The sequence below is a fragment of the Nelusetta ayraudi genome, unplaced genomic scaffold, assembly GCF_046127955.1.
Source record: "Nelusetta ayraudi isolate G7.1 ecotype Tasmania unplaced genomic scaffold, CSIRO-AGI_Nayr_v1 ptg000076l, whole genome shotgun sequence".
In the NCBI taxonomy this organism is placed as follows: domain Eukaryota; kingdom Metazoa; phylum Chordata; class Actinopteri; order Tetraodontiformes; family Monacanthidae; genus Nelusetta; species Nelusetta ayraudi.
The window spans coordinates 201,242-215,698 of NW_027466126.1; the positions used below are offsets into that span (position 1 = coordinate 201,242).

At 46.8% G+C, this 14,457-nt stretch overlaps 1 protein-coding gene across 2 annotated transcripts; it reads right to left on the reverse strand.

Annotated features, from left to right (window-relative positions):
* Positions 1 to 1,444: 1,444 nt before the first annotated feature.
* plpp1a (phospholipid phosphatase 1a) lies at positions 1,445 to 13,806 on the reverse strand. 2 transcript variants are annotated; one of them, XM_076043646.1, is made up of 6 exons: positions 13,436 to 13,806; positions 8,931 to 9,082; positions 7,458 to 7,735; positions 5,210 to 5,267; positions 3,397 to 3,573; positions 1,445 to 2,391 (listed from the first exon to the last, which is right to left on the reverse strand). In XM_076043646.1, the coding sequence occupies exons 1-6, from the start codon at positions 13,554 to 13,556 to the stop codon at positions 2,269 to 2,271; spliced, it is 909 nt and encodes a 302-aa protein (XP_075899761.1). In that variant the 5' UTR covers positions 13,557 to 13,806; the 3' UTR covers positions 1,445 to 2,268. The 2 variants fall into 2 exon arrangements, with proteins under 2 accessions (XP_075899761.1, XP_075899760.1); XM_076043645.1 differs by lacking the exon at positions 8,931 to 9,082 and adding an exon at positions 10,919 to 11,073 and having other exon boundaries at positions 13,436 to 13,797.
* Positions 13,807 to 14,457: the final 651 nt, after the last annotated feature.

A 14,457-nucleotide genomic window follows, 5' to 3' on the forward strand; every position in this document is an offset into this window, starting at 1 on the left:
CCTGGGGTCAGCTATGCTAATAGACCTAATTGTGTAAATGAGTCAAAGGTCCAGAGGCAAACAGAACCCTGTGCTCATCAGAAGTGACTCTGACCACCGCTGGGACTATTTACTGGACTGGTGCACCTGGTGGAACGTTTTTTAAATCTTTTGGCGTTACTGTATTGTGGTTGCTGGCTCGATTCTTTCCTGAAAGGCTGTCAACTTATTTGACAAATTTGGATTTTAAATTCTCAAGTTCTGGAAAGACGGATGATTCAGAAATGAGGCCTGAGCTGCAAGAGGGAAATTTCACTGGGAAAACATTGAAATTTTGTATTCCTATTTTGACTGTATATTATTTCTGGGTTTTTTTTTAATGGTAAAGACTTTGGCATCACCACATTATAAGTTGGGGCTCACAAACATTGCCAAACTCAGTTTTATTGGTGTGTTGTGCCTTGATTGTATTTGACTTGGACTTTGTGTTGGCTAAACTGTATTTCTTGTTGTGTTGGCCGTCATGGTCTCACAGGAGACCACCAGAGGAGCCACTCGTCAACATCCTGGTGTCGAAGTCAAACTTCAGAGCAAGGTGAGATATTTGTCCTCTCGTGCAAAATCTTGATGTTTCTAAAGACTTGAAAGTATATTTTGTATGTTGTAGAGGCAGTGAGACCAGACCAACTTTAAGTTTTGTTTGTTTTTTTTGCTTTTATTTGCAGTCAAATCAAATAAAACGTTTATGACAAACAGACAGGAGATTCTCTGTAAAATAAAGGACAGGAAAACTTTTTTTTTTTTTAACACAGGCTTCAATAAAAACCTTTTAATAAGAAGAAATCAGGTAAATATCAGTCCGTCCCTAATCAAACATATCTATATTGTCCACATAACACAGGTCGAAATGTCGAATTTAAGAGGGTTGAAGCTACAGCTTGAAAACCAGCGACCCTGGACTGACGTGGACCTCAAAGACCCGATGGTCTTCACGGGCCAGCAGGTAATTGTTAACTGTGGGCCGGAACTTCACCATGCACAGGGCCCTGCATGTGATTAGCAGGGTCTTCAAGTGCAGCAGCTTATTGAACAACGTGCAGCCGATTTGCCGACACAGGTGAAACGCGAGTTACAGTAGCAAAGCCCTAAAGAGAGAAATGCAGACGCAATCATTTCCAACTGAGGACTCGTGGATAACGGGCCTGAGTTTGGCAATGTCTCTGAGCTGATAGATAGAATATCGATGAATACATTTGAAAGATGGTTTGAAGACATTTTCCATGCACTGTCATTATCAACGTTAGCGTTTTCATGTAATATGTGCATTTTTTGTTCTTACATAGTGAGGAGCGAAAAACTCTTATTTCAACGCATTGTTCTTTTTTTTTTTTTTTTTTTGTACAGCGCATGTGACAAATAAAGCTCTCAACTCTTGACACAACTTTAAAAGGAAAAAAAAACAACACAGAAACAACACAGAAATTAGACATCCTGCAAATGCTCCCCGGCCTTCCCGCAGGGGTTCAGCTGATCACCTTTGTCAGTCCCCCCCTCGAGTCTGCAGGTCTGATTTGCACATTTAAAGCAGACCCCACGTGACCCTGCGATCTAGGGATCAGCTTTAGCACTTATTAGCCTCCTGAGGTAATAATTCCTCTTTTTTTTTTTTTTTTTTTCCTTCTCCTTCTGGAAAACAGCCCTTGACCCCCCCCCCCACTGGACTTAAGGCAGCAAAGCAACGAGACCACAGTGCGTCTGAGTGCAGAAGCAGACCTAAAACGTGGCCCCTAGAACTGCACGTCGGCAACGAGCGCATAGCAAAGTTACATTCACAGGTTTCCCACCTCCCTCCCTCCCTCCCTCCCTCCCTCGCCATCGCACCAGCAGTGGTTTCAGACCCTTCAGTGAGTGAGTGAGTGCAGTCCGGTCTTCCCACATCCTCCGCGGACAGAAAGAAGAAGACTCGGAGGTCGCTTCCCGTCGACCATGCAGGCCTGGGAAAGGAAGCGGCGAGACGTTCCTACTCGGAGGAGAGCTGGGAGAGTGGGAGGGGCCAGTACTATAAAAATAAAACGTCTTAAGACATGATTGGCCCGAAAGTGCGGCTTCCAGCAGCGGCACGTGCGCGGACACACAGTCTTTTGGTAGCTTAAAAAAAATAAAATAAAAGCCCGCAGTAAAAAAAAAGCAGGCAGGATGCTGTTGGGAAATGACGCTGGGTTAAAAAACAACAAACAGAAATAAAACAAAAAGGCAGAAAAATCATCCGACAAGAGCGTCGGCCGCCAATTAGCTGAGTTGGGACTCGAAGTGGTTCCCGTTGGTCGGGGTCTCCTGCAGGGTGGTGTGAGGGATCTCCGCCTTTTTGCCGGCATCTGCGGGCGGCTTGAAAAAGTCGGACACGAAGAAGATCTGCAAGTCACCGAAGAAGAAGAAGAAGAAAAAGAAGAATCGTCATCACACGTCCTTTTCAATTGATCTTATCTTTCAAACCATGGTGACTCAGACGACTTTCTGTTACATTTTGTGGTCTCAAACGTTCGGCGAAACAGTTCCTCTTTTTTTTTTTTTTTTTTTTTGGTCACACACCCCGCAGCCGCAGCAGCGGAAAGACTTACAACCTCATAACCAGCGAGACATTTTAATTTTTCATATCTTTCAGCGTTTCTTCTCAGCAGGGAGGAGGAAGCTTCAAGCTGCTCTTAGTCTGAAATTAGCTCGGACGTCTGCATCCCTGAAATATTTTCCTCAACCCAGTCAACTTCCTGTCACGAGGACACTTGAACGAAAACTCCACCAAAATCCGTATTTTGTATTCAATTAAAGCGACTGATCCTCCATCGCTGAGCTCTGCAAGGAACCATGAACTTGAATTGCAGCCTTTCCCATAAACCCGATCACTGCGGCGTGCGGGAGTTTGATGAATCTTGACATTAAACGAAACGTTGAGCCACTTTCGAAAAAATTTAACAGAAATCAGATGCTTCTCGGGGAAGTTTTGGCTTCTGCCAAAAGAAACAAACTCACTGTCAAATGCTCAAATTTTGAAGTCTGAAACTATGTGAGAAATACTTTTAAAGGAGGTTCCAAACAAAACAGAGACATTGAAAGTGACATAAATTGCTACAGTTGGAGCTCAGAGTTTAAAAAGATGGTTGTTTGGGCTTTGGCTACGTTCTTGCTCCCTCTCTTTTTTGTTGAAACTGTCCGACTATTGAAAAAAAAAAAAAATACAGTTTTAGATTTCAGTCTCGGCTCTCAGGCTCCTGCCACTGAATTTTCATGCGACCCAAATCGAAAAAAAAAAAAAGACGCTATTAGCTCTCTAAATATTTTATTGATAGATCATTTTCCGGATTCATGGTTCTAGCCAACATACCACTCCTCCCCCAGGGTGAAGAAACGTGCCCCACTCACCACCAGGATGGCCACCAGGGCCCCCTGCAGGAGCCCGCACAGCACATCGCTCCAGTGATGCTTGTAGTCCGACACCCTGGACAATCCCGTGTACACCGAGGCGGCGATCAGGAAAAACTGGAAGGTGGGCCTCAGCAGCCGCGCCCATTCCACCTGCAGCCGGGCCTGCAGGTAGAGCTGGGAGGAGACGGAGGTGCGGTCAGAGTGTTTGCGGCGCACACAGTAAACACGCCGCCACTCATTAGGAGGAGACTGAGCTCCAGTGATTCGCAGGTTCCCATTCCACATTTTCACAACCCGGGAAGCTGAGCAGGAAAGAGCGAAACAACTGAAATAAAATGAAATTGTAATGGAATCCTGTGAGCGTCACACTCCACTATGACGTCCTGGGCGAGAATCCACCTCTGTCATCGTCTGTTTTTCCCTTTAACATAATGTGGGCCGAACTGGCTGAGCTGCTTTAACCGGATCAACGTGCCACTTCTTGACGCGACGATAACACAAACAATGAGAGGAAGAAAGAAAAAAAAAAATGTATATAGTGAGGTTTTTGTTTTTACGAGGGCCCCTTCAAACTGTCAGCTGCTGTTTGCTGCACTTTGAAAATCTGTGCGGAGGGAGTGAGGCCTCCGGGCTCCTGCCAAGACTTTGTCCATGCGTCTATTTATAAAAATGGGCTGGTGGAGAATGAATCAGCCGCCTGTGAGGGTTTTTGTCACAAGCTCGGTTGCGGGAAATGCCAACGACGCATTCGGTCGCTGAGCCGCCGGCGGTTCCCGCGGTCGATTCTGCGGCGTTGTTAGGTTTGGTCTTCAGGCAGGCAGCTCAGTGCGCGGAGGAACACCCACGACAACCAGCGAGGCCTTTTAAAAGTAGACGTTCAATTCAGAATTTCTCAGCGTGAATGAAGTAAAATGTCGCAGCTGAGACGCTCAAGCTGCCGCTTAATGCGTTAAATCGGAGTCGAGCAAACTACACACAGGAGTTTTCTTGTTTTTTTTTGTCCTTTTCAATTACCGTCCAAGTTCCCCACTAATTCAGTGAGACCAGTAAAAGCAGCGTTGACCTACGGAGATCGTTTGCTTCTTCACACTAATTGGGCTTCCCAAGTACTAAGTGATGTTACTTTACTGTGTTGACGCAGTTAACCGTCAGTACGAGGGATGCAAATTATTGATTAATTCATCAATCGGTAGTTGATTGACCTTCTCGATCGATTAACGATTAATTGATCAGCTGTGATTTTTCCTGAGAACCTAAATTTCACAATGAAAAATGTGCAAGGAACACATTATTTAACTAATGTTGAGGGTCCACCGTGACCCATTTTACATTGGAGAACAGTAAAAACCCCCTAAACTACCCTAGGTATGTTATGACCATCACATCTACAGGTGAATTGCTCTTTCCTGCCACTACGCTGTTATAATGATATTAACTGCCCTTGTAAAAATCTCGTTAAATATGCAGCAAAAACAGGACAAGTGCATCTTGTATGCGACTTCGGAAAAATAATTTACCAGGTAGTGGTGAGGGCAGCAAAAAGGATTCACTTCCTGGTTTTAAGCCCTGCTGTGGCTAGCTAGTGCAGATGCAAGTAAACATAGGTAGCCAGTTAACAGCTTCTCGAGGGGGGAGGAGGACTACAGTACCCAAGGGGCGCCAACCCGGAAGCATGAAAGAGGAAAATTGATTTTCCGATTTTCCTCTATTTAACGTCGTTACGACTAAACAAAAAAAAAACAAAAAAAAACGGTTTCGATTTAAAATCGATTAATTGCACAGTGACGATAAAACATGGCAGAGTACTTACGGCCAGGAAGAGCATGCAGTACATGGAAAAAGAGGAGTGTCCGGAGTAGAAGGAGAGCCTGCGGTAGAGAGAGAGAGAGAGAGAGAGAGGGAGAGAGAGAGAGAGAGAGAGAGAGAGAGAGAGAGAGACAAAAGGCATTCATCGTTATTCTGTCGCGTGTGTTCGGAACATCTGTCAGACACCTGAAGCCGCACATCAGCACTTCCTGCTGTGACCTCGCTGGGGGAGGCTGGGGGGTCACGGCAGAGCGACTGCTGACGGACAGGTGAGCCTCCGTTGTGCTCTGGAGAAGAGACTGATGTGTGGGGGGGGCAGAGGTCACAGGACTGGGCAGAGGTCACCGTGTTGAAAACTATTGTTCGGATCAGCACACGCACGCACGAACGCACCTTTACCTCTTCAGCTAGCTACAATTTCCCGAAAATCTGCGTGGAAACTAAACAGAATTGCGCTGCGATGTCACAAAGGGCCGATCATCCCTTCCAAACATGCCACAGGTCCAACAAAGCATAATTTTTTAGCAGAAAACTAAGACCAAGCATTTTTGTGGGAGGCTATAAACAGAGGGCTAAATATGCTATTCTCTGAAGATATAGTGGGGTTTTTTTTGGTGTGGGTAATTGATGCTTTAAAGCTGCTCCACTGAAATCTGGGAAGGAATAAAAGGTGTGAAACTAAAAGAAATATGAAAAATGTCTTAGTGCATCGAAGCTGATCAAGAGGTGTTGTTGGCAAATGATGTCCCCACTCTGACCTCCTAGTGGCACCGCATCTAAACTTGCAGCGGGTCCCTCTTGTCTCGGCCGGAATTCATTGTCGCCTAATCAGTTGAACTCCTCCTAGACCCGCAGACACACACCACACACACACACACACACACACACACACACACACACACACACACACACACACACACACACACACACACACACACACACACACACACACACACACACACACGGCTGTGGGAGCTGCCCACTCCTCTCTGACCCGGTTAGTTAAATCAGGCAGCAGACGACTCAGGTTACAGTAAAACGATCCCGGCGGCGTCTCCAGGCCTGCACGGCTTAGCTCGGGTTGCTGACCAACGGGCACAACAGAGGGGGCTGGAAACACAGCGCTGCCTGGCTTGAGTGAGAGAGAAGAACCCCCCCCCGGTTGTCTTCTGGCACACTGGTCTAGCTTCTAAATAGAGGCGTCCCATTTAAAAAAAAAATTAAAAAATTAAAAAAAGAGAAAAGAAAATGAAAAAAAAAAAGGGTGGGGTGAAGTTATGTGGCTTCAGGAAATAGCCTGGACCCCACCCTGGAAACATGAAGGGCCGATAACGGCAGAGGGGTGTGCGGTAGTTATGGCAGATACGAGAGCCACCCTCAATGACAATACAATATTCACTGTTTGGAAAAAGAAGGAAGAGGACGAAACACAAGTTCCTCTTTGTAACGATCCTTTCAGCGGAATGGGTCCCTTCAGCTCATTTCACTCCGCGGGACTTTAAATTCCTGCCAGTGTCACAGGAGAGCGAGAAGTGGACGTCCTGCCCTCGCACTCCAACTTCCTGCTGCCGGCAGCTGATAAGTCCAGCGAGCATGAAGCCGACGCCTGCCCAGGAAACAGCTCTGCCCTCTAAAACAACAACAACAACATCGACGAGACCCAGCCTGGTGTCATCCTTGTGGATTTATGTGCAGGATGCAAAATATGGAGAAAGGGCCCAGCAGGGTGCCGTGAATGTTGTTTTTGTCATGTTACATTATCTTTTATGAGCCGCCTTTCACCTTTGCACCTCCAACAGCAGCGTGTTGCAACACTGTTCTGCAAAAACACCGACGTGTAAAGGTCAGGTTATTTTCCTAATTATTAAATAGCAAACTAATCAAATGTCTTGTTTAGTTGCATACAGAGCAGGGTAAACAATTTGCAATTAATTTGCGAATTAATCGCGAAGTACTGTAACTCAGGACACTAACGCGTTTAAAATTTTTCATCGACTGACACATACATACATACATACATACATACATACATATATATTAGGGCTGTCAGTCGATTAAAAATTTTAATTGCGATTAATCGCGTTAGCGTACTGAGTTAACTCGCGATTAATCGCAAATTAATTGCCAATTTTTTTTTTTTTTACCTTTCTTAAAAGAAAGCTGCAAAAGTTGTGTTTCAATTATTTTTTGACTTTCTTGTCTTCACAACTCTTTTTTTTTTACTACATGAGATAACGATGGCGACAGCCCACCTTCCCTCGTTGACCTTTGTGGCGTCTCCGCTGCAGACGAAGTCTTCGATGTACCCGGTCGAGCAGTTAATCTTAGTCCAGTCGGGCTTGCACACGTCCAGGAAGTGCGGCCTGAGGCGGCCGATGGAGTACTTGGCGATGTCGGTGAGCGACTGGCTCATGGCGGCGCCGAACAAGAAGGTGCCGACGGCCTTGTACACGCGGGCCACGTAGCTGCCGAAGGAGGATTTGGATTTGATGCGCTTTAGGTGAACTAAGAGGCACTCGCCCACGATCATCTGTGAGGACCGGGAGAGAGACGCCAGAGTTAGACATCAGGACGTGGAGGGAAAATAAAAGCAAACATGAAAACCCAAAGAAGTGTGAACCTAACGAGTCTGAGCGCCTCATGAATCTGCTTATCTTAGCTGAGCATTAAAGGATGAAACCAGAGGGGCACAGTTTATCTCCTGCTCCCAGCTTCCTGTTTCTCAGCCAGAGATCTTCAACGGGACGGTTCGTCAAATTGTCGGGAGATGTCGAGCGGCGCGTGACGGTTGGTCCAATCATGGCCACAGGAAGATGTCCACTCTGAGTTTTTATTTATTCATTTATTTTATTTAATTTTTTTAAATCGGATTATTGAGGTCACAACACAGCGTGGATATTGTGGCTACAGCCCTGCCCTTATTTTTGCTGTCATTGTGCGATACGGTGTTCCTCCCCTCTTTTTTTCCAGACATGCTTACTATCATGCATTTCCATTGCCACACCCCTCCCCCACCCACCACTTATAGAAAAATGTCCACTATGATAACAATGCGCCCAGATGTTACACAATGTTATGACTCGGAGCGTCTTAGAAGTCTTTTGGCCCAAATTAAACGCGCGTGTCAGCGGAGTGACTCACAAGCTCGACACTCACGTGAATGTGACTGAAGATGTCGAGTCATTTACAGACAAGATTGACCTTGTCTGACTTGAAGACGTAAATACACTGGCAAATCAAAGCTACATTCAACAGGAGGAGAAGCTGTGCGCCAGGTTTTTTTTCATTCCTTTTAAAGGAAAATGAAGCAGGAGGGGAAAGAAAAAAAAATGTGTGTGCAAGCTCTCCACCAGATTTAATTAATTTAAAAAAAAAATTTTTTTTTTTAGCTTCTACTCAACATGATCCAACTTGACGCTGCGCCGCTTACGAAAGGTTTTCACGGTCGGGGCCATGTTTGGATGTTTGGTGTGCGAGCGGTCGACGCGGCAGCAGGCTGGAGAGTTTGGAAACAAGAGGCTTTTTCAAGCGGTGCAGGGGGTTAAAAGCAGCCACCACAGCATGCAGTTAGCACACAATGATGAATCAGCTACAGCAAGCGGTTCATTATTAAAAAAAAAAGAAGAAGATAATGATTGATCAGGCAACAACAACAACAACAGGTCAAGGCAGAGGAGAGGAGAACTGAACATGGAGCAGAAGGAGCCAAAAAGAGTTGCACTTACAGTGAGCACCGTGACGGGTATCATGACACCTCCTAACAACTGATAGGAAATGGTGTCTTCTTTATTGGGGAACTTGATAGAATCATCGTTACAGTAAAAGCCCCGGTGGAAAGGACTGTGCCGCGCAGTGAGTATTACAAATGGCAGTCCAACTGGCAGAGAAGCAATGAGAGAAAACAAACAAAAAACAAAAGACAGGTTACAAAAAAAAGAAAAGAAAATCCATGACAACGGAGGCGACATTAGCGATGCAACAGTGGTTGGCATCGGTGTTGGCATCTGGAGCGGCGGCGGCTGCAGCATCCCGGGCCAGCGATCAGCAGCGTCGGGGTGGGGTTGCAAAAGGTTAAAGGTTAAAGGTTAAAACCGTCGGTGTCAGTAACATGCTGAGAAGTGAAGTGAGTCGTGATTAAGGAGCCAAAAAACCAAGATATTCACAGTTAAGGTGAAACTTATTGGGTTGGAAAGTGGAATGTGAGGTCACCGGCGAGGCTGCGATAGGTTCACTGACCCCGTGATTCACACACACGGGCGCACGCGGAGGTGAAAACGTTGTGGTGAAAGGAGGGGAAGAGGCCCAACGTGAGCGAAACGCCTCTGCGGTTGCACTTTCCCTGGCCGCGGAGCTCGGCTGCTCCTCGCGCAGGCTTTCATTAGATTCTCTGGCCGCGACATCGCGCCCTGCGCCAGACACTGAGCGATGAGGCGAGCTGTTAAAAAACCCACTCTGCGATAAACATTCGGGGCTCAAACAGAAGCGTGTGCCACTCTCTGCGGAGGTTGGGGTTTGGGAGACGCATTAAAAAATAAAAAGAGGTGGTGGTGGTGGTGGGGGGGGGGGGTCGCAGGCTGGAGATTGAAGCGATAAATCAAGGCGAAGTAAACGCAGGCGCACTCCAGCGCCGCAGACTCTCCGGCGTGTCCATCTCCAAAACAATCGGCCCGTTCCAGAGGAGCATTCCAGCTATTTCGAGAAGAACGGACCGACTCGCACGAAGGCTGCGCGTCTGTTGGACTAATTAGGAACAGATAAAGGCTCAGAACTCGCAGACTCAAAAAGAAAATTGACAACTTAACCATTCATCGATTTCACTTTGAAGGATTATCCAAACACACAAAAAAAGAAGCTATTTTTTATTTATTTATTTTTTTTGTGGGTGCGCACCTTTCAGCCTGCCACGCCAGACAGAACAATCCCTACATCTTTGGATGGGTACCACGTATCCATCTGGCGAGGAGCTCAGAAAAAGGGGGATGAGACTTGGAAGGTCGGTCACGTTCAAGAGGACCAATCAGACCGTTTACTGCCAGCTTAGCCAGCTGCAGCTCGAGGCTTCCCATTGGTGCGACGAAGCCAATGAACTTTTATCCAGACAGCTGTTCGCAATAACATTTTAAAGGTGGTTTAAATTAGTGGACAGAACAAATGAGTATAAAATATTTAATTTGTACAAGACAGAACCGTTTTATTGTGGAGGGTTTTTTTTTTTTTCTTTGAAGTGGACATCTTCTTGTGCCAGTGAAGGAAGTGGAAGGGCGGGCAAATTGTGAAGGCACCTCGTGTGGATGTGGGAAGCAGCAGAAGTAAAAACACACTGTGCCCATCTGGTTTGTACAGCAGCTAGTTGTGCTCTTCTAGCAGGAATACAGGAAGTAGGGTCCGAATTCAGCCGCTGCAGGTCTACTTCTGACAAAGCTTTCTCACGGCACACATCTTGACTTGTCACCACAGGTGGGGCGGGGTTGGGTTGTGGTTGGGTTGTGGTTGGGTTGTGTGTGGGGGGGTAGAGTGTGTGTGGTAAAGATAATAGTCGTGACGCTCGGTGTTGTTGCCGGCAGTTACCCATCATGCATCACACACACTGGCGTCTAGACCCCGCCGGCGCACCGCAATGATTGCAGCTGCGGTTGACAAGTCAACATGTTTGCAGTGCGTTGGCGCTCGGCGCCCCCCCACCACCCCGCAGTGTCCGGTGACTCCTACTTACGCAGCTAATGGGCAGCATCAGGCCCACCGAGTACAGCACCGTGGAGGTGACCGTGCTGCTGTGGAAGGGGTACTGGATGCTGTCGTCGCTACAGAAAAAGCCCCTCTGATAGGGGCGCACTTTGCCCAGGTTGAAGGCCGCCAGGGGCAGGCCTCCTGTGGACGGAGAGATGAGCGGGAGGGAACAAGTCAGGCGCGGGAGGAAGTGGGGGTCAGACGCGGAGCCAAACCTCGGGACCGACGTCGAGGGTTTGAACGAGTCGGGCCTCGTCAAAAATAAAAAACAAAAACTCTCCAGATGCTCAACTTAATCCTCTGACTGTATTATTCAACTCATGATGCAGATTTGTTTCCAGAGGCCGTTTAAGAACACATCATTGTTTCAGGTTTGATTCTTTCGATCGAGACGGCAATTTCACTGGCTTCGGTTCCTTTTTAAGCGCGTTTACGTCCATTGTCCAAATTCAAACTCTTCAGACTTGCAGAAAGCCGCCCTATTAGCACTCTGTTTGCCACCTTCTGCAAAAACGCTTTCAGCTTCCTGCTAAGTGGCCCCAGGATGGAGGAAGCGACACTTGGTTGGGGGTGGGTGGTGTCATGGCTAACCCTGGAGAAGTATCAGTTCCCTTGGTGACATCACATGGGGCAGATTCCCAGAACCATGCATTTAGCGCATTTAACTTTACGATCACTGGGACTTTAACTTTGGTTGGCCCGAGTGGCCAAGGAGTGAAGGGTCGTCGCAGAGCTGCGCTGAGCTGAGCTTTTACGGGCTGGTTAATGTACAACGAAAGCACACCTTCACAAACATCCCACTGGATTCTTGACAATGCCTGGTGTTTCTTATCCAGGCGCGGCCTGTGCAGCTGCTCGACCCGTCAGCCGTGCCGCTCCGAAGTGATCGGCTGCGGCAGCTGCAGGTGCTGGCAGACAGCAGAAGCGAGGCTCCGCTTAATCCAGTTGCCCTTTTCTGTATGAGCAACAATGAAACTCATAGGGAGACAGACAGGCGTGTATGTTCAAGGAGAAACTTCCAGTGCTATTTTGGAGCACCAGAATAAACTTAACCCTGGCAATATATATTTTTATTGTCACTATTATCAGCTGCCGTCTCATTGACCACTAACACAGTTAAGACCGCCCATCACCGATAGCGTCCAATCAGCAATGATTCATCAGCCAGACCGACGCCGACCGACTTGATTTATACATATACATGCTCCCAAAAGTGGCCTGACAAGAATCGGCTGTGAGAAACAGGCCAGAGAGACCACCCACCGCTCTGAGACCCTGACACTGAGTAAAAGTGCATATTTAGTCACATGGGGCCGTCGGGAACAGGACAAGCACAGATACGCGGCTGTAATCTGGCCGCCTGCGTCATCTGCAGAATAATTGAGTTTGCAACAGCAATGAGACAGCGAACCCGGGCTCTCGCTTCGAGGGCCTTGTTGCTCCACTTGCAAAATATCATGCAATGTGAATTGAGAAACCAGAACTGAAGTGGCATTAAATGAACAAAGGAGATGATGGTCTGACCCTCAGAACCTAAAAAACAAAGGGGGGGAGACTTGGTGCACCGACGACAAACGGCTGTTTTCCAATGTGTTGTTGAAACTCTGCATCGGAAACCAATTATTATATTGTCTTAACAGCATACAAACAACATATCAAGAGTAAATGTGCGCTTTTAAATCGAACAACGGACTCCAGCTGAGCCCTCCCCATGAGGGTCGTGTTGCTCATCAATCTTTTATGATCATATCAGAGGGCAGCCGCCATACAGCAGGCGCTGCTGGATGCACTGAGTCATCCTGTGTATTCACATTGTGAGGTTGAAGGCTGCGCACAGAAACACCAAGAGACTCAACATTTTGCATGAGAAGCCGAACAGCTGAAATCAATTAGATGCCAGATGAGTGACAGTTCGGGTCCTGTGAGGTGAAACTGGCCTGTTTGATGGGAGCAGGCTCACCATTATATACATATATATCTAGATCTAAAATCTATTCAGTACATTACGATATAATATATATTCTACTAAATTTCTATTATATAATCAACTGTTGCACGGCCAAAAAAAAAACAAAAAAAACAAAAACAAAAGTACTTCCAGAAACCAGTGAGTGACTCGGTTAGTGGGAAATAAATTGAGAATGTTCTTATTTGCATACAATGGAAACCAAGCAAGTCGGCTTCAACACGATGGAAACACACGCAAGCACGCGCAGAAAAACCCAAAACACTCCGCAAAAAATACATAATACATGAATGGCATAGACACATTAAATAATAATAACTGAGGGGAGACAAAAAAAACAACAACACATTTTTCTTGAGTGTTTGGGGTAAAAGTGTTGAAAACGCTCCGACCCCACTCGAGGCACCGCTCAACCCCGAGCCACTCCGGGCACGTGAGGACAAGTTAGAGGGGATTACATCAAGCCACAAATCAGCTTAAATCAATCACGGCAAACATTCTTAAAAGGACAGAACCCGATATTATTGTAACACATACCCAGGACGAGGCATACTATGTCGAGCAAGATAAAGGGGATTCCTCTCGTCTCGAACATGTTGACTCCTGTCGCTCTGCGTGTCGAGTGGTTGCTGACTCGTCGTGTGTCCTCCTCTGGCATAGACGCCGCGGTGGGGCGATGATGCTCCTCCTGCTCCTCCTGCTCCTCCTGCTGCTGCTCCTGCTGCACGTAGTGTCCGATCAGGAGCGTGGAGGCGAGATTCCAAGAAAAGAGGACCCCCCTCCCATTACTTGCCCACTCTCGAAATGCGCCCCCAGAGAATGCGTTTTAAAAACACACGCACACGCCCAAGGAGGAAAGCAGTAGCCAGCCCCGGTCACCGGAAAAAGCGCATGTCACAGAAGAGGGGAGGGCTCCGTGGGGCTGCTTGCTGCTGCTCCTCCGGCTTATGTTGCCGTTTGGTGGAGGTGAAACGTTCCCTAATCGACGGCGACGCGGACTGACGTACACAGTGACTTCTATCAACTTTTAAGTAAAAAACAACCCCCCACACGGTCCCATTATTTTTGGCTAGCACCTGTCCATTCGGAAAGAAGTATGCAAAACAGTGACGCAGGTCGCCGGTTGACGTAACCCGGAAGTCTTCGGTGGCTCTGGCCCATGGTGCGTTCACAGGCAAGCGGAGATTCTGCTTTTTTTCCCCCTCAGATTTTACGCGTTAAAGTCACAGCAAATAAGTAATACCCTCCTGCTGTGCCAGTGAACCCACCATATGTACGACAGGCACTACCCGAAAAATTAGAATATCAAGTAAAAGTTGTTTTATTTTGGCAATTTAACATAAAAGATGAAACCAACAAATTGTATTGAGCCATTACACGCAAATTGACATATCTCAAGCAGTTCCTTGTTGTAACCTTACTGATTAAGATTTTCAGCTTATTAAAACCACAAACCCGCAAACTCAGAAAATTATTATAAAATTTGAGTTGTTTTTTTTTTTAAAGCTGCAAGACCTGATCAGCAAAATCCAAAGAAATAAAAACTTGAAATATATTGA

Excerpts from the sequence above, each read along its gene's own strand:
- plpp1a (XM_076043645.1), bottom strand. The coding sequence starts at position 13,556 with ATGCCAGAGGAGGACACACGACGAGTCAGCAACCACTCGACACGCAGA. Across the intron at positions 3,574-5,209 it reads ACTGCATGCTCTTCCTGGCC|CTCTACCTGCAGGCCCGGCT; the intron begins GTAAGTACTCTG and ends GTCTCCTCCCAG. Across the intron at positions 2,392-3,396 it reads CCCTGGTGGCCATCCTGGTG|ATCTTCTTCGTGTCCGACTT; the intron begins GTGAGTGGGGCA and ends GGTGACTTGCAG.